A 20,659-nucleotide genomic window follows, 5' to 3' on the forward strand; every position below is an offset into this window, starting at 1 on the left:
ACAGGGTTGAAGAAATACATGCAATGGAACAGCTAACCGCCGCTCTCAATGGCACCACAGAAAGATACATGCATGTTTGGATGCCCTGGATAACGTATATATCAAATAGACCACACTAAACATCAACACAGACTCCTGAAGTGAGATCGAAACAGGGAACGTGCCGGAGGATCAAACCTTGGGGAGCCTCTTCGGGCCCCGGAGGGGTGCCCGGCTGGACGGTCCGGAGGAATGCGGGGGGCCCCGGCCTAGTTGGCGAACGAGCCTTCCCCTCCCTCCCCTTCCCCCTCTCTGCCACACCACCACCCTCCCACCCTGACCACCCCGACCCCTCCCTTCTCCTCTCCCCCTGAACACACCGCTCCCTCGGGCAACGTACAGGCTTAAGGCATACTAAGTCGAGGCTTTCGCCTCTTACATGTCACCTCGCAAAAGTTAGGGCTGGGCCGCACTTAGGCCCTACAGATCAGCTCCGAACCATGGACAAACACCATGATCCAGGGAGAACAATTAATAGAGGACAACAGGGACTAGAGGCTATCTGTACGAGGGACACGAGGGCCATTGGCACTTGCAGTGAGGCATAAGGAATCCTAGACCCTTACAAGTTACAGACTGTCTGCTGACCACCACCGACTACCCAAGCCGCCAAGACTGACGCATCCCACAGGCGGCTAGCAAGCTCAGACCCTACAGTCCACACCACTGGCAACGAAGGGGGGAAGGTTGACTGAGAACCCAAACGGAACACATGTACTAATGCTGCTGACTAATGCTTGCTACCCAAAGGTGCACTTAGCAAACACAATGAGGTCACACCAGTTACGGACTGACAACTATCCCCCCTCAGTATAGGAAATCAATAAAGAAGGAGGACAGAAGGGTGTAATTCAGGGACGACAGATGGGAAGACAGATGAATGGGTAACTCGGAGAGACACCTACACTGCTGTCCATAGTCCCAAGCTGACACTCCCACCCGACACTTCTGCTAACTCACTTGGTTATGCTGCCTTGTTTGTGAAATATACTAACCATGTGATTTTGGGTCTTACACCGCTAAATGTAAGGACGATGTAATGGCGACTGGGGTTACCCCTCACAATTGTACTATATACTGGAATAGACCCTACCGGGAGACGAGTGTGTATCCTTAACTATGTTATCGATGTTTGTGTAAACGTATCCCTTGAACCTTACTTTATGTCTTGTTTGTTTCTGAAAAACCTAAAATAAAGATTGACTAAAAAAAAAAAAAAATAGCCACCAGGAAAAGTTAACTCTTTCCTGGATAGGTATGTTTAGTGGGACAAGACTGCCATCTAGAGTCCAAATACTAAAATGGTTATCTAGAAGGGAACCACACCCACAGTGTTCCCATTGGTCTACAATCACTGACGAACAGAGAAACTTTCCCTTTAAAAAAGTTAAGAGGAAGGGGAGAGGGGATCATTCAGACTCTCGGCATTCAAACACTGAGACTCAAACACTCAGACTCAAGATTCAGACACTCAAGATTCAGCATTCAGAAAAAGATCGAGGCAGATACAAGGGCATGCAAAGGAAGCAGAGAGGCCTCTGACACTCAGAAACTCTTACACTCCATGCAGAGAAATAGACCCATGACAGACAAGTTCCTGAGACTACCTGAGAACATCTGGTGAGAATATCTATTAACTGGTAATTACACTGGCTTCATTAATTAATTTAAATTAATTAAAATTATCTAGTAGCATGATATATGACTGGATAAAAGCACGATCAGATTTCGGTATTTAGAAATCTTAGTTAATTAAGAAATATATATTAAACTTGCCATTCTGCAGGTGGAGAAGATAATATTATATATTTATTTGATATATCACATGTTAGCATATCGTGATATTTATCCAGCTGTATTGATTTGCTCTAAAATAAGATAAAATATCTGTTTAGGCAAATTAAAATTAAAAATCAGCTTATGGAACATGTAGATTTCTCATTTGATGAATTCAAGGAAATGACTAATGACTGGTTAAATATTATTTTATTTAAAATTACATAATAGTAGATCTTAATTACTTAGGAGGTCTAGCCAGCATTGAAAGGGTTACTCTGTCAGCTAAGTTTTTATGGCTTTACGCTGCAGCTCTGTCTCTGTGTGAAACTTTTTCTTTGTCTCTGTGAAGAAAGTCGTAAATCGTCTTGACAGCTATGCTGTAGATTCTAAACTGCCTTAGTCACTAGGAGATGTTTTTATATTACCATATTGTATTGCATACTCATGTTATATTGAATATTCATTGATTATTGACATGCATGTTACTCATTATTATTATTTAAATTGTTAAAAATAAACCAAATCTATTTTTATAACATTTGTGATTTTATTATATGATATACATTTCACTTATAACGATAAACGTTCTTTGGGATCTGAGAATTAAAATAGTGGGTAATGGGGGGCGGGGCCTGACCTGCAAGCGGAGCAGTCGCATGGTGGATCAGCTCCCACCACATAGACTGGTTACAGGGAACTACTGGCTGATACCAGGCCTGAATTGATGCCGGGGTGTGTTACCCATGCTGGGGGCACCCTGGTGAATCACCAGATACTGAATCCAAGTGTTCCCCGCAAGCGAGAACCCAAAATGACAGGCAGCGGCCTGCGGTGGAAGGGGCAGAGGGGGGACGGCCGCTCTCCTCGCCCCTACGCCGGAGGTACTGCAATGCTGAATACCCGCTCCCCCCCCTTAGGACCGGCGGGGGTCATAAAGGACTTCCATCTAACTTTTTAACCCCTGGATGGAATTGGCTGAATTTTGACTATGTTTATAATTAAAGTGTGCTGAGTTTGAATATGTGATTTTTATTAAGATTGTGTACAAATTTTATTCCTCTGCCTGTGATAATGATATTACCCATTGTGTTCAGTAATCATATCACAGGCAGAGGGGAGGATTTTGTGTGGGAGTGTCTGTGTGTATTGTACGGATTGATTGGTTGTTCTGTAAAACCCTGTGGGCTGTACTATGTTTGTGGATTGGGAATAAAAGAGACTGTATGTGCCAGTACAGTCAGATTCTGCTTGACCCTCAAAACAAAGTGTCGTCTCGTTATTGGGGGATTTGGATTGTATGCCGATTGCCAGGAGTGTAAGCTGATTGTATGCTTTTCCTGTTCGTCTGTTTCCCGGGTTCGTGTGTTTCCTGTTCGTGAGTTGGAGGATTCGTGTAGTTTGTAGTTCGGGAGATTGGTGCTTACAGTAGCTGCCTGTGCATCTGGAAAGGGGAATATCGCCTAAACGGTTTTAAAACCTCTTGTGTGCAAAACAGTCCGTTACAGACGGGAGCCTGGAAGACTGGACTGGGTGAGGGGACTGGACCCCTAAAATCTTGGCGAGGAGGCATCTCCCGGTGGTCTGTTCCATCCACCGACTGTCTGTATACTCGTCGGCTAGGCGAGCAGCTTCCGGCAGGGTGAGGGATTGCCGGTCACGAACCCATTCACAAAGTTCTGGCTGGAGAGAATTAAAAAAATGTTCCAGGAGAAACAATTGCAACACATCTTCTCCTGATACCGCTTGGCATCTGGTGACCCAGTAGGATGCCGTACGGTTTAGGCGGCATGCCCCACTCAGTGTACGAGTATTCCCCATGTTTCTTGGATTCTCAGAATCATCGGCGGTATGCCTCAGGGGTGACGGCATACTGAGCGAGTAAGGCTTCCTTAACTGCTGGGTAGTGTGGTGCATCCTCATCTGGTATAGCCCAGAAGGCTTTGGCGTCTCTATCCGACAATTTACCGGACAAATGGTGACGCATTCCTCTGGGGGTACCTTATGCAGTGCACAAGTTTGAATCTTTCAAAGTCTGCAAGGTACCCGTCGATTTCTCCCTCGGCCTTTTGGAAGCTTTTAAATGAAGGGAAGGGTACCTTCTTTTGTTCTGGAGGGTGTACAACACATTCCACAGTTGGGTTCCCGGGCTGCTGTAACTTTGCCAAACGTAGCTGGCATTGCCGTTTCTCCCGGACTTCGGTTGTGACCTCATTGAACACTTGGGAAATATGGTCGGTAGGAGTGTTAGGTCCATACAGCGTTAATCTCAACCAAATGGACCGCGGTATTTCGTCTTCTGCGTTTGGGATAATTGGTTCGGCCATAGTAGTGGTTCGGTCTATTTCGACAAATTCCCCTATTAATTCCCTGCGTGGTCAGTTGCTGGCTGTGCGGCCAGGACTTTCCAATAAGTCTTTCAAAGTCAGCCTTTTCAATTTGTCCTATTGGGTCTCCATTCAATCAGCATTTATCCTGGGGAAGCAGGACCATCCTACCGCTGCCACCAAATGTAATGACCACCCTGCTAGTGGAGGGGTTTCCGGCACCAGAGATGTCCTTTCCCCCTAGAGTGAAGAGCGCTGAAGTATCCCAAAGCATCAATCAAAACGGTACAGAAGCAGGTATAGCTTGTGTAACGGAGCTCCCTGTCTGGGTACCTCCGCCGACGGATGCTCCTAGTGCTTCTCAAGGACCATCAGCACCGCACCAGACACCGTAAGCGCTGCAGACTCCATGCCGTAGCTTGGTTGGGTTCTCCTTCCCACCCTGGTCCAACCTCTGGATCCAGGACCGTGTGGGAAGGACCTCTCCTCCAGGAGAGTTTAGCTGTATAGCTGAAGAGAGCTCTTACAAGAGCTAGCAGTGATATAGCCGTTATAGCTGTTCCTTACAACACGAGACGAGGCAGCGAGTTGAGGGTAAACAAGGTCTGGTTTATTGAGCAAAATGCATTTCTTTTATACACATTTTCAGGCCAGAGGCACACCCCCTGGACCTGATGGAACACAGGGACAAAAGGAACATAAACCAATGGGAACAATAATTATTACTGTAACACTCCCACATACAGTCAGCAAGCACTCCCCTCTGCTGGTGATATTATTAACAAAGACAATGGAATAACTCAATTAACTCTAAGCAGAAAAAACATACATTTTTACAAACCCCAAAAATTACCCCAAAATACAACATATCCCCACATCCCCCGATAACCCCAATCTGGGTGAACAACATATCCAAAAATCACCCAGATCGGTTCAGGGCTTCAGGACTGGGTTGGTTAAAGTTAATAATGTGTCATCAGCATATTGGCTCATCTTGAAATCTTTACCTCTCTTTTTAAAACCTGTTATTTCAGAGTTTTTTCGTATTTCATATGCCAAGGGTTCGGCTATTAAAATATAAAGAAGTGGGGATAGAGGGCAACCCTGACGGGTGCCATTCGATAACTTGAACCACTCAGACTCAATCCCCCCCCCAACAATCCTACTCGATGGTGAGGAGTATAAGGCCATAATTGTCGGGAGAATCTGACCTGAAAACCCAAAAGCTTTTAAAGTTGACTGCATAAAATTCCAGCTAACCCTATCAAATGCCTTTTCTCCGTCTAAGGCCATCGTTAAGAATGGAGTTTTACTCACATGAACTTTTGTAAATATATTTAGAATCTTCCTAATATGATTAGAGGACATCCTTCTTGGTATGAAACCCACCTGATCCTCTGCAATCAAAGAGGAGATTATATTCTTAATTCTTTTAGCAATAATTGAGGCATAAATGTTATAGTCATTATTTAATAGGGCTATTGGCCGATAATTAGTTATTTCTTCTGGATTTTTATTGTTTTTTAAAATAGGGAGAATGTTAGCTGCCAACATTTCTTTTGGTAGTTTGCCTGTATTCATAGCTAAATTATAGCAATTTACCAGTCTCTGAGCCACCCTGTCCTTATATATTTTAAAAAAGGAGTCTGAGAACCCATCTGGGCCCGGCGCTTTATTTTTTTTCATTAGCATTAATAGAATCAATAACATCTTGGAGAGAGATATCTGTATTCAATTGATCTAATTGGGAAACATTTAGCCTAGTGAGGTGGATATTCAAGAAATAATTATTTATATCTTCTTGAGATGATGTAACCGGTAAATTATATAATTTATAATAATAATCTCTAAATACCGCTCCAATTTTGTTAGGATCCAGTATTGTTTCAGTTCCATGTTTTATTTTTTGTTGATTTTTAAGGAGGAGTTTATCTGCCTTATTCCCCCTGTAATAATTCATTTTCATATACTGTAAATTTCTATTTATTTTAGATATCAAAATTTCATTTATTTTATTTTCTATAGACCTAATTTGATTCGATAGAGCTTTTGTGGGTGCAGCAATATTTTTTTTATAGCTCTCACTTAATTCGATATATAGACTTGACAGTGATTCCTGCCTGTTTTTCTTGGCCTGGGCTTCTAAGCTAATTAGGTGCCCCCCTTATAACACTTTTAAATGCACACCATTTTATAGCAGAAGAAACTTCATTATTATCATTATCCAGCCAGTACATATCTATCGCCTTTGCAATCTGTTCCCCATTGCTTTTAGAAATTAATATCTTGTCATTTAATGTCCAATCTGGTCTGGTGTATATTGAATTTTATAATCTCGCTACTAACAATAAAAAACATCCAACTTCAGAATTAAAACTTCGTCTAAACAAAGTACAAAAGAAGATTAATCTAATCGAGGAAGAAAAAAAATAGGATTAATATCAATAAATTAAGGCTTACAAACTATTATACTGGGAACAGGGCGAATAAAAACCTTACAAAGAGATTGCAAAAGCAACATGCAAAAAATAGGGTGGACCATCTTATAGTTGGACAAAATACCCACTCATCCCCAGAACAGATCGGAAAGATATTTAATAAATTCTATGAAGATGTATATAATTTAAATTTAAACCCTAATATTTCTGATATTAGAGACTATCTAATATTCAGATTTCTAAGATAGCGGATTCAGACTTGATTATGCTAAACAAAATAATTTCACACGAAAAAGTCCAATTTCAAATAGACAAAATGCTTCCTAACAAAACACCGGGACCTGATGGTTTTACTAACCTATATTATAAATATATGAAGATTCATCTGATAAAACCATTAACTGAATTCTTTAATTATATCGCTGTTAGTAAAACGATCCCAAAAGAACTCCTCCAATCTAATATTATCCCTATACTTAAACAAAATAAGGACAGTTCAAACCCCTCAAATTACAGACCAATAGCCTTAATCAATATAGATATAAAAATATATAATCGGCTATTATTGCCGAAAGAATTAAAAGAATTATAGCAAATATCATCAATTCTGATCAAATTGGTTTTATTCCAGGAAGGATGGCATCAAATAATGTTAGAAGACTTTTGGATATTTTGGATAAAGCTCATAGACTAAGCTTTCCCCTCCTGACCCTGTCCTTGGACGCTGAGAAAGCCATCGACAGGGTCGGGTGGGGATATCTGGCAGAGTTGTTGACTGCATTTGGTTTTAGGGGTTGGATTTTAAATGCAATTTTGATTCTGTATTCCACTCCTTCTGCCCGAACTGTTGGACCTAATATAGTTGCTGGATGGTTTGATCTCCGCAATGGCACAAGGCAGGGGTGTCCTTTATCCCCTTTATTGTATATTTTGTCTCTTGAACCCCTTGCCATTTATATCAGAAACAATTCTATGATTAAGGGTGTTTCAATAAAAGACAAAGACTTAAACATTTCGTTATACGCGGATGACTCACTAATTACTCTCACCTCCCCAGAACTCTCATTACAATATTTAATGCAAGAAATAGATAAATACTCAAGGGTTTCTAATTTTAAGTTAAATATATCTAAATCTACTGCCCTATATATGAATATGGACAACTCTACTATAGAAACTCTATCCCATAATTTCAATTTTATTTGGACTAATAAGGAATTGAATTATCTAGGTTTAATTATTCCATCAGATATAAATTATAATATGGAGAAAAACTTCTTACATCTAATGAAACATACAAACTCAAAACTAAAAATATGGAAAAACCTGGAAATCTCATGGCTGGGCAAAATAAATATTATTAACTCATATATTCTATCAAAGTGGTCTTATCTTTTTTCTATGATTCCACTTAAAGTCTCTAATTTTTGGCTTACAATGATTCACGTTGGTTTCTCTAAATTTATTTGGAAGAACAAAACTCCTAGGATCAGTCGAAAAGTTTTGTTAAAAAAACTCTCCAAGGGTGGTTTAAACTTCCCAAATATTACCTATAACTATTACGCCAATATGATAAGACACATACATTTATTACAAGATCCCTTGATGACCCAAGAACCTTGGTTTATTATAGAATCTGCTGCCACCCCTACCTCGAACTTGCAATATATTATGTGGACGGAGCATAATAATAAAATCAATAGCTCTCAAATTAAATCCACTATTTTGTTACAATCTATAGAGGTTTGGGAGGAAATTAAAAAAATTCTGGGTTTTCGTCAACGTATCCCAAGATCGTCCAGACTTAGGTTATTAGAGATAAATATTGAAGATCTTTCATTAAGCCACTGGGCAGACACGGATAAGATGAGAATCTCTGATATTATGCTAGCTGATAATATATTACCATTCCAACAGATTGTGGATACTCTACATATCTCTCGGAGGGAAATTTTTACTTATATTCGAATAAAAAAACTATATTGATAAAAAATGTCCTAAAGAGTTCCTCTCCACTTTCTTTTTTTTTTTTTTTAAATTCTTTATTTTATTTGTGCATAGCGTGACAACAGGCGTGCAGCGCCACAACAGCAGCTACAAGCGTTTTCAAGGCATTACATGTAGCAGTTTAAACAGCACATTTTTTTTTTCGTTTGCACAACATGAAATTAACAGGCTATATGAAAGCAGTAGTTTGCGCCAGACATATCTGGCTAGATGCTCATCTGACAAAGACAGTTACGCTTAAGGTGATGGTAGGGTCTACAGCATTACCCTCTCAATGCTGCTGCGTGTGACTAGCATGTGTGGCAACACCACCAATAAAGAGAAAAAACAGAGTCAATTATGTATTTTGTCAAGCTGTAGTGTACCACGGGTTCCAGGGTGCATTTTGAAGGATATGCCGGTTCCTCGGTCTGGCAGGAGCTTGTGTTCTGCCGGTACAGTGTAGGTGGCTGTGGCAGGCGCTCGTTACGTGTTCCTATCCTGTGTTGCTGGATATGGCAATGCCGGTGTGGTTGCCAGGCGTGCGCTCCCAAATGTGGTCTGTGTGGTAGCAGGTAAGTCTCATAGGTAGTCCAGCTCATCGGAAGCTGTTCAGAGGGGCCTGCTGGTTTATCCTGGAGGGAATCCACTCCAGGGATGTTAACTGGGTCTGTGGTGCACACGTGGCTGCGATTTGGCGGCCATCTTACTGAGTGCTGCCTTCTCTGCACTTCATTGCTGGGCTGGTGTTTGGGCTTCGTTGTTCATGTGGCTGTCTCCCGTGGGGACCGGGATAACCCCCCCGGCCCAGAGGGGGGGGGAACAGGACCGGGTCCGCCCCTGCTGAAGGTGCCTGTCGGGCCACGTTGGGCAGGATAGTGGGGCAGCGGCCGTCTGCCCCACTCACCGCCGGATAGGGTGCCGCCTGTGCTAGCGGCAATCTCTCCCCCGAGGGACTGAAACTCCCAGAGCCAGCCTCTCCCCAGGTCCGGTAGCCCGTGCTCCCTGATGGTCGCGTCTGTGGGTTGTTTGATGCAGTATAAATCTGGTACGTCGGCTTAATATGGGAAGTTTAGCAGGAGCCGATCATTCCTGCGACCGTCCATCTTGGCGGTCCGGCCCCGCCCCCTCCTCTCCACTTTCAATCCAAATAGAACATATTTTTAATTATAAATCTTTAAATAAGGCTACTTCAATTGCCAACCAGGTGATGGATTTTTTGAATGTTATTCCTTATAAAATTATTAGAACATGGGAACAGGAGCTACAAATGGTAATTTCCGAAACGGACTGGTGTATTTCATTGACTCATGTGGCTTTGAACTGTTTGAACTTGGTGGAATGCCATTTTAAACTTCTTTTGAAATGGTACTTCACCCCAGCAAGAATTGCTAAAATGTATGAGAACTATGACCCCACATGTTGGAGATGCGGAACCGATACAGAGTCCTATATACACATGTGGTGGTCTTGTCCGATGGTTCGTCCTTTATGGTCCTGGGCATTTTCCATTTTTAGTACTTTGTCTTATACATCTATAGACCAAAATCCGGCAGCTGCCCTTTTGCATTTGAATTGGAACCTTAAATCAAAGGACGTTTTAATTGCTACTCACTGTTTTATGGCCGTTAAAATCTTAATTGCGAGAAACTGGAAATCATCTATCCCTTTTTTTAAATCTCTTCTAATTAAGCAAATTAGGTTCCAGGTATCAATGGAAAAAAGGCCTAATAAACAATACAGGTCTTTCCTCCAAGAAGAAGGAAGAATTGTTTTCCGAACTATTATTAAAGCTCTCCTAAAGTTAAGATAAATTGTTCTTAGGAATGGTGTGTCTATTAGAACTGATTGATAATTAATAGAATATAAATACATAATCCCTCGGCTACACACTGATATATTTATCGGTATATAGGTATTAGGGCAGTGGCGTACACACAACCCATGGGGCCCCGGTGCGAAAACTGATCCGTGGACCCCCTTGCGCGCGCTTACTCTGCGCGGGCTGGGGCCGCAACACAGGGCTGCAACCTGTGCGACCGCGGTATGTACGCCAGTGCATGCATATACACATACACTTAAAGGACCACTACAGACACCCAGATCACATCAGCTCAATGAAGTGGTCTGGGTGCCAGGTCTCTCTAGTTTTAACCCTGCAGCTGAAAACATAGCAGTTTCAGAGAAACTGCTATGTTTCACTGAGGGTTAATCCAGCCTCTAGAGGCTGTCTCATTGACAGCCACTAGAGGATTTTCTGCGATTCTCACTGTGAAAATGACGTCATCTTCCGGCTCCGGTATCAGTGCGGTGCGCGAGGGAGCTGAAGAGGAAGCACTCAGGAGACAGTGCTCCCTCGCGCGCCCGCAGGACCGGCCAGCCGGGTGACAGCAGGGCCAGCCTCGGGGGGCCCTGAGGTGGCCGGCTCCTGGGCCCCCCAGGAGAAGAGGCTGGCCCAGTGACATACATACCTGGGTCGCAGGGCGGCCGGGCCCCCTGGTGGGCAGGACCCGGTCGCAGCCGCGACCCCGGTATGTACGCCACTGTATTAGGGTAAGGGTATCTTTGTGATATTCAGTTATTTTTTCATTTTTAAACAATATTTTCACATAATATGGCAATTTATTCTCTTATTCTATCCTGCTCTGATGGGGTGTTGGGTGTAGTTTGTTTGTTTTAACTACTTCTGATTACTTTTTTGCATTTCTATTTATTTCTCAAAACTTAAATAATATCACTGTTATTTGATAAACTATAATATCTGATTTATTGTTAATGGAATTTGTATAATATATGCATTGTTGAGATACTTATGATGAATTTTTTGTACATGTTATATGTAAAAAACAAAAGAACAAAATTCTTAATAAATATTTATTGGGGAAAAAAATAAATTCCAATCTGGTCTCTGCTTTATGAGATTATTCTTCAGTTGTATTTTCACCATGTGAACAGACCAAGGAACCGTAATTATATTCGTAGGTTTCACACTTTCTAACAAACTGAGGGCTTCATTTTGGATTAAATTGCGGAATTTTTCAGCTTGGTTAATAACGTTCCTCGAAGGAGTTTTACTCTTTTCAGACCTTCCATCTAAATTAGGGTCCGTTACCAAATTAAAATCGCCCATAACTATAGTTCGGCCTTGCTTAATTTTATCTAATTGTGCAAAAATGTTATATAGAAACTGGATCTGAGAAGTATTCGAGGAATAGATATTGGCTATTGTATATAGTTTATCTTCTATTGTGCATATAAGAACAATCCATCTGCCCATCGTGTCAGTTTTCGTATGTTTTATAGAGACTTTTATTTTCGATGAAAAAAAAATAGCTACTCCCCTCTTTTTTTATCTTTAAAGGAGGAACAGACTGAACTAGAAAAATCTTTAAAACTGAATTTTCCCTCATCAACCCTACGCCAATGGGTCTCGTGAATACCAACAACTTGCGCATTTTCCCTTTTTGCATGTTCAAATAGCAATTTCCTTTTCTGTGGGGAGTTCAGGCCTTGCGCATTAATTGAAACAACATTAACCATATGAATCTTGTCCTACTTTAACTTTAGCTTTCTTTTTCCGCTTCCTATTATCTTTATTTATTTTACATTGCCCACTTAGGCCTAAGTCCCCGACAGGGTGCATATCTTTATCTTTCTTAATTTCTGGCAAATATAATTGAGTTTTATATTTCGTATCTGACTGCATCAACTTAAGACATACAAAATTTACATATAACCGTATAACATTTACATATAAACATTTACATATAACCATATAACATTTACATATAACAACAACAAATATAAAAAAGACATCCCTTAAAGGAAGAATGGATGGACCTGTGATATACCCTCTTTCACAGAACCTCCAGCTAGATCCTATTCAGGATCCATATTATGATGCTGAGCTACCCCACTAAGAGAATATTTTAGACCAGTTATTTTCCTTCCCTTTTTTTCTCTTCCTTTCCCGGTTTGACGAACGCACATTCTTAGATTCCAAGAAAAAGCGAAAGGAGAAAAAAATAATTTTTTTTTTTTTTTAAAGCTACACATTCTACCGGAACTTTCTGTCTACTAATTATAGTCAATCTTATACCGTTTTCCCTTTCATCTTCTTCTTCTTCCTCACTTCTCTGCCCATCCTCTCAGCCTTCATACCCCTCATACTATGTGCTTCTATTTCTAGTGAATAATTATATTGCTCTTACACGTATGTACAGTAATTGTAGAAGTCGAACGTACTAATGAGAGACTAAAAAATTGAAAATAAAAAAAGAATTTAATTGGTAAGATATAATATAAAAATGGCAAAAATATTGCAATCACCCAAAGTGCTAAACACAAAATAAATAGTGAAAAAATAAATAAAGATAAAATGATGTGCAAAGCTTGGTAACCCGAGATAAAAAGACTCTGAAATCACGATATATAAATCACGAACTGAAGCACACGTCTGTGCTAGCCGGGAGGCTGAATCTGATAAATACCCGATGTTCTAGAGGGAGTATAGAATGGATATCAATAGATAACACAATGCAGGGTATGTAGTGTATAAGTCCTATAAATTAAATATATGGGGAAGAAATGCTGAATAGTGCTTAGTACGAAATGCCAGAGTAAACAGTGTAGAGATACAACTTAATACTGGACATATGAGAACATAAGTAGTTCAATGAGTGGCATACGAATGTTGGTCGTCATAGAAGATGATAGCAAAGACGTACAGCAAAAATGTAGCTAATGTAATGCAACTGCAGCTGATAGAAGATACAAAGTATCAGTAGATTGGTAGTGTCCATAGAGCTGTCGGAGCACAGCTAACGGTATGTTTACAGAGTGCTGTCAGTGGACCTCAGTACTGGGAAAGGAAGGTGAAAATCTGAAGAAGGGGGTAACGTGCTAACCCAGAAAGGTCTACACAGGCTCCAATCAACTCCGGAACTACAGGCATCGCCTAAATTACACTCGATAGAAAAAAATCAAAGTGTAATGCTAATAATGCATACATGCTGAAGAATAGTGCAGTCCAAATGAAACATAGAAACATAGAATGTGACGGCAGATAAGAACCATTCGGCCCATCTCGTCTGCCCAGTTTTCCAAATGCAATCCTGGACGCGCACTAGCAGTCCCGATTTGCACAAAGCCTGGCGTTACGAATATACGCGGCCAGGTGAGAAAGAACGATTAGACTAAATTAGAAAAATATGCTGGGATGCTGCACCCTAGGATAACACTGTGCCAGTACTGACATACAAAACCAATGAAGGCTAGATACGATGCTATAGGGCTACAAACTGATAAAGCATCGGAATTTACAAACAGCTACAGATGATGAAGAGTGAAGATATAGAGCTAAATAAGCTGGCTATACCCCCCCGTGCCTTCAAGGGCACCTAGAACGAACCGGCTGACTAGATGCTGCAGATTAAATGAGAACATATTAAATCATGCTGGAATATCAAGGTGCGTGATGATACACCCCTTGACGCTCGCCAGAAGGGAACCGGTCGGTGTGAAACACTCGGTTTAAAAAGGGGAAAATTGATCATGATTGGTCACTCAAGAATAAATGTGATTGGTTACAATTGTAAACGTCACAGGGGGTGGGTCTCCCCAGCCTACAACGAAATACAGGGATATTAACCCTTAAGCTTCCAGAAAGGAAAAAATAAAAGAACTGAAAATTGGTGCATTAATGTATAAAGGAGATGATAGAGCAAATAACAAATACAGAAAACTTAGTAGTTCCAAGATAATTATTGTGAACTGTTCATGAGACAGACAGAAAATATATATGCATATAGTAACGCTGGATATGCAATAAATAAATAATAATAATAATAATAATAATAATAACTAGTGCTTGAAAGATAATGATAAAAAAATAATAGATAACCTCCATTCTCATTCAGTAGTTATGGTTCCTCCATTCTCATTCAGTAGTTATGGTTCCTCCATTCTCATTCAGTAGTTATGGCCCCTCCATTCTCATTCAGTAGTTATGGTCCTGGTTGACATGATTCAGTAGTTATGGTCCCTCCATTCTCATTCAGTAGTTATGGTTCCTCCATTCTCATTCAGTAGTTATGGTCCTGGTTGACATGATTCAGTAGTTATGGTCCCTCCATTCTCATTCAGTAGTTATGGTCCTGGCTGACATGGTTCAGTAGTTATGGTCCTGGCTGACATGGTTCAGTAGTTATGGTCCCTCCATTCTCATTCAGTAGTTATGGTCCTGGCTGAAATGGTCCCCTCCATTCTCATTCAGTAGTTATGGTCCCTCCATTCTCATTCAGTAGTTATGGTCCTGGCTGAAATGGTTCCCTCCATTCTCATTCAGTGGTTATGGTCCCTCCATTCTCATTCAGTAGTTATGGTCTCTCCATTCTCATTCAGTAGTTATGGTCCCTCCATTCTCATTCAGTAGTTATGGTCCTGGCTGACATGGTTCAGTAGTTATGGTCCTGGCTGACATGGTTCAGTAGTTATGGTCCCTCCATTCTCATTCAGTAGTTATGGTCCCCTCCATTCTCCTTCAGTGGTTATGGTCCCTCCATTCTCATTCAGTAGTTATGGTCCTGGCTGACATGGTCCCCTCCATTCTCATTCAGTGGTTATGGTTCCTCCATTCTCATTCAGTAGTTATGGTTCCTCCATTCTCATTCAGTAGTTATGGTCCTGGCTGACATGGTTCAGTAGTTATGGTCCCTCCATTCTCATTCAGTAGTTATGGTCCCTCCATTCTCATTCAGTAGTTATGGTCCTGGCTGACATGGTTCAGTAGTTATGGTCCTGGCTGACATGGTTCAGTAGTTATGGTCCCTCCATTCTCATTCAGTAGTTATGGTCCTGGCTGACATGGTTCAGTAGTTATGGTCCTGCCTGACATGGTTCAGTAGTTATGGTCCTGCCTGACATGGTTCAGTAGTTATGGTCCCTCCATTCTCATTCAGTAGTTATGGTCCCTCCATTCTCATTCAGTAGTGACGGTCCTGGCTGACATGGTTCAGTAGTTATGGTCCCTCCATTCTCATTCAGTAGTTATGGTCCTGGCTGACATGATTCAGTAGTTATGGTCCTGGCTGACATGGTTCAGTAGTTATGGTCCCTCCATTCTCATTCAGTAGTTATGGTCCCTCCATTCTCATTCAGTAGTTATGGTCCCTCCATTCTCATTCAGTAGTTATGGCCCTGGCTGACATGGTTCAGTAGTTATGGTCCTGGCTGACATGGTTCAGTAGTTATGGTCCCTCCATTCTCATTCAGTAGTTATGGTCCTGGCTGACATGGTTCAGTAGTTATGGTCCTGCCTGACGTGGTTCAGTAGTTATGGTCCCTCCATTCTCATTCAGTAGTGACGGTCCTGGCTGACATGGTTCAGTAGTTATGGTCCCTCCATTCTCATTCAGTAGTTATGGTCCTGGCTGACATGGTTCAGTAGTTATGGTCCTGCCTGACATGGTTCAGTAGTTATGGTCCTGCCTGACATGGTTCAGTAGTTATGGTCCCTCCATTCTCATTCAGTAGTTATGGTCCCTCCATTCTCATTCAGTAGTGACGGTCCTGGCTGACATGGTTCAGTAGTTATGGTCCCTCCATTCTCATTCAGTAGTTATGGTCCCCTCCATTCTCATTCAGTAGTTATGGTCCTGGCTGACATGGTTCAGTAGTTATGGTCCCTCCATTCTCATTCAGTAGTTATGGTCCCCTCCATTCTCATTCAGTAGTTATGGTCCCTCCATTCTCATTCAGTAGTTATGGTCCTGGCTGACATGGTTCAGTAGTTATGGTCCTGGCTGACATGGTTCAGTAGTTATGGTCCTTCCATTCTCATTCAGTAGTTATGGTCCCCTCCATTCTCATTCAGTAGTTATGGTCCCTCCATTCTCATTCAGTAGTTATGGTCCTGGCTGACATGGTTCAGTAGTTATGGTCCTGCCTGACATGGTTCAGTAGTTATGGTCCTGGCTGACATGGTTCAGTAGTTATGGTCCCTCCATTCTCATTCAGTAGTTATGGTCCCTCCATTCTCATTCAGTAGTGACGGTCCTGGCTGACATGGTTCAGTAGTTATGGTCCCTCCATTCTCATTCAGTAGTTATGGTCCCCTCCATTCTCATTCAGTAGTTATGGTCCTGGCTGACATGGTTCAGTAGTTATGGTCCCTCCATTCTCATTCAGTAGTTATGGTCCCCTCCATTCTCATTCAGTAGTTATGGTCCCTCCATTCTCATTCAGTAGTTATGGTCCTGGCTGACATGGTTCAGTAGTTATGGTCCTGGCTGACATGGTTCAGTAGTTATGGTCCTGGCTGACATGGTTCAGTAGTTATGGTCCTTCCATTCTCATTCAGTAGTTTTGGTCCCTCCATTCTCATTCAGTAGTTATGGTCCCCTCCATTCTCATTCAGTAGTTATGGTCCCTCCATTCTCATTCAGTAGTTATGGTCCTGGCTGACATGGTTAAGTAGTTATGGTCCTGGCTGACATGGTTCAGTAGTTATGGTCCTGCCTGACATGGTTCAGTAGTTATGGTCCCTCCATTCTCATTCAGTAGTTATGGTCCCTCCATTCTCATTCAGTAGTGACGGTCCTGGCTGACATGGTTCAGTAGTTATGGTCCCTCCATTCTCATTCAGTAGTTATGGTCCCCTCCATTCTCATTCAGTAGTTATGGTCCTGGCTGACATGGTTAAGTAGTTATGGTCCCTCCATTCTCATTCAGTAGTTATGGTCCCCTCCATTCTCATTCAGTAGTTATGGTCCCTCCATTCTCATTCAGTAGTTATGGTCCTGGCTGACATGGTTCAGTAGTTATGGTCCTGGCTGACATGGTTCAGTAGTTATGGTCCTGGCTGACATGGTTCAGTAGTTATGGTCCTGGCTGACATGGTTCAGTAGTTATGGTCCTTCCATTCTCATTCAGTAGTTTTGGTCCCTCCATTCTCATTCAGTAGTTATGGTCCTGGCTGACATGGTTCAGTAGTTATGGTCCTGGCTGACATGGTTCAGTAGTTATGGTCCTGGCTGACATGGTTCAGTAGTTATGGTCCCTCCATTCTCATTCAGTAGTTATGGTCCTGGCTGACATGGTTCAGTAGTTATGGTCCTGGCTGACATGGTTCAGTAGTTATGGTCCTGCCTGACATGGTTCAGTAGTTATGGTCCCTCCATTCTCATTCAGTAGTTATGGTCCCTCCATTCTCATTCAGTAGTGACGGTCCTGGCTGACATGGTTCAGTAGTTATGGTCCCTCCATTCTCATTCAGTAGTTATGGTCCCCTCCATTCTCATTCAGTAGTTATGGTCCTGGCTGACATGGTTCAGTAGTTATGGTCCCTCCATTCTCATTCAGTAGTTATGGTCCCCTCCATTCTCATTCAGTAGTTATGGTCCCTCCATTCTCATTCAGTAGTTATGGTCCTGGCTGACATGGTTCAGTAGTTATGGTCCTGGCTGACATGGTTCAGTAGTTATGGTCCTGGCTGACATGGTTCAGTAGTTATGGTCCTTCCATTCTCATTCAGTAGTTTTGGTCCCTCCATTCTCATTCAGTAGTTATGGTCCCCTCCATTCTCATTCAGTAGTTATGGTCCCTCCATTCTCATTCAGTAGTTATGGTCCTGGCTGACATGGTTCAGTAGTTATGGTCCTGGCTGACATGGTTCAGTAGTTATGGTCCTTCCATTCTCATTCAGTAGTTTTGGTCCCTCCATTCTCATTCAGTAGTTATGGTCCTGGCTGACATGGTTCAGTAGTTATGGTCCTGGCTGACATGGTTCAGTAGTTATGGTCCTGGCTGACATGGTTCAGTAGTTATGGTCCTGGCTGACATGGTTCAGTAGTTATGGTCCTTCCATTCTCATTCAGTAGTTTTGGTCCCTCCATTCTCATTCAGTAGTTATGGTCCTGGCTGACATGGTTCAGTAGTTATGGTCCTGGCTGACATGGTTCAGTAGTTATGGTCCTGGCTGACATGGTTCAGTAGTTATGGTCCTGGCTGACACTGAGGCTAATGATGGATTCCCAGTGAATGTTTTATCTCTCAGTATAGGAATGTAGGCTGCTGCCCAGACTAGGTATACGTCACTGGCCACGTGACAGGGCTGTGGGTGGAGCCGACCCTTGACCCGCTCGCCGCGCAGCCACTGACTCATCGTTCAGCCTGACGTGGCGCGCTGGGCGTGGCTCGTGCTGGTGACGTCGCAGGATACGTTGAACGGCCGAGTCTCGTGGGCGCGCACGCACAGTGTGAGAGAGCGCAGCGGGATCGCGCATGTGTGAGGAGACGCTCCGCGCCTGCGCAATGAGCCGCTTCCCCCTGCCTGGAGGCCGGCCGCAGCCGCCATCTTCCTGGGAGCCGGACGGAGGATTCCTGGACCTGCTGCAGGCTCCCGTCAGGCCGAGTCCCAGCCCCAGCCCGCCCCCGCCCTGCCCCCTCCAACACTTCCCACGGGACCCCCTGGGGAACCCGCCCGAGCTCGGCATGGAGGACGACGGGCAGCCGCGCACCCTGTGAGTAGCTACCGTAATGACCAGAGTATGAGCGCACTGTGCTGAGTGACTACCGTAACACACCGAGTATGAGCGCACTGTGCTGAGTGACTACCGTAACACACCGAGTATGAGCGCACTGTGCTGAGTGACTACCGTAACACACCGAGTATGAGCGCACTCTGTCAGTAACTACCGTAACACTGTGTATAGCCGCGCACTCTGTCAGTAACTACCGTAATACCCCGAGTATGAGCGCACTCTGTGAGTACCTACCGTAACACTGTGTATAGCCACGCACCCTGTGAGTACCTACCGTAATGACCAGAGTATGAGCGCACTCTGTCAGTAACTACCGTAATACCCCGAGTATGAGCGCACCATGTCAGTAACTACCGTAATGACCAGAGTATGAGCGCACTGCACTGAGTAACTACCGTAACACTCCGAGTATAGCCGCACTGCACCCTGTAACTACCGTAATACACAGAATATAGCGCGCACCCTGTGAGTGATTACCGTAACGACTAGAGTATGAGCGCACTGCGCTGAGTCATTACCGTAAAACACTGAGTATGAGCGCACTGCACTGAGTGACTACCGTAATACTGTGTGTAGCCGCGCACCCTGTAAGTAACTACCGTAATGACCAGAGTATAGCCGCGCACCCTGTGAGTATCTACCGTAATACCCCGAGTATGAGCGCACTGCACTGAGTAACTACCGTAATACTGTGTATAGCCGTGCACCCTGTGAGTAACTACCGTAATACCCCGAGTATAGCCGTGCACCCTGTGAGTAACTACCGTAATACCCCGAGTATAGCCGCGCATCATGTCAGTAACTACCGTAATACCCCGAGTATAGCCGCGCACTCTGAGTGATTACCGTAATACTGTGTGTAGCCGCGCAACATGTCAGTAACTACCGTAATACCCCGAGTATAGCCGCGCACTCTGTGAGTGATTACCGTAATACCCCAAGTATAGCCGCGCACCATGTCAGTAACTACCGTAATACCCCGAGTATGAGCGCACTGCACTGAGTAATTACCGTAATACTGTGTGTATAGCCGCACTCACTAATTACCGTAATACTATGTATAGCCGCGCACCCTGTGAGTAACTACCGTAACACCCCGAGTATGAACGCACTGCACTGAGTGATTACCGTAATACACCGAGTATAGCCGCGCACCTTGTGAGTACATACCGTAATACTGTGTATAGCCGCACTGCACCTTGAGTGAGTACCGTAATAACCCGGGTATAGCCACCGCACTGTCAGTAATTACCGTAATAACCCGAGTATAGCCGCACTGTATCCTGTGAGTGATTACCGTAGTAACCCGAGTATAAATGATGTAGATTAATTTAGAAATAAACAAATATGTTTAAATGTCTATCTGTTCCTGTCCAAATCTGAGATGATTAAATTGCGTATACGCAGAAGTAAGCTCACACTGACACATGGAGTTCAGGTTAAAAGCACTTCAGAAAATGTAATACAATCTGGTTGGAAAACAGTTGTGCAGATCTTTTTAAAAGCAAAATGACATCATCATTGAATATCAGATAATAACAAATAAACATCA

The 20,659-nt window shown here is 42.9% G+C and overlaps 1 protein-coding gene across 3 annotated transcripts in view; it reads left to right on the forward strand.

Moving 5' to 3' along the window:
- Nucleotides 1–18,834: 18,834 nt before the first annotated feature.
- The window catches only part of TIAL1 (TIA1 cytotoxic granule associated RNA binding protein like 1), a 43,888-nt gene continuing 42,063 nt past the window's right edge, over nt 18,835–20,659 (forward strand). Inside the window, exon 1 of one of the 3 annotated variants that reach the window (XM_063434988.1) lies at nt 18,835–19,086. In XM_063434988.1, coding sequence (XP_063291058.1) covers nt 18,848–19,086 — 239 coding nt within the window. In that variant the 5' untranslated portion in view covers nt 18,835–18,847. The remainder of the gene's footprint in view (nt 19,087–20,659) is intronic. The other 2 variants (XM_063434989.1, XM_063434987.1) reach the window with 2 other exon arrangements.

This window comes from Pelobates fuscus, chromosome 10 (genome assembly GCF_036172605.1).
Source record: "Pelobates fuscus isolate aPelFus1 chromosome 10, aPelFus1.pri, whole genome shotgun sequence".
Classification (NCBI taxonomy): domain Eukaryota; kingdom Metazoa; phylum Chordata; class Amphibia; order Anura; family Pelobatidae; genus Pelobates; species Pelobates fuscus.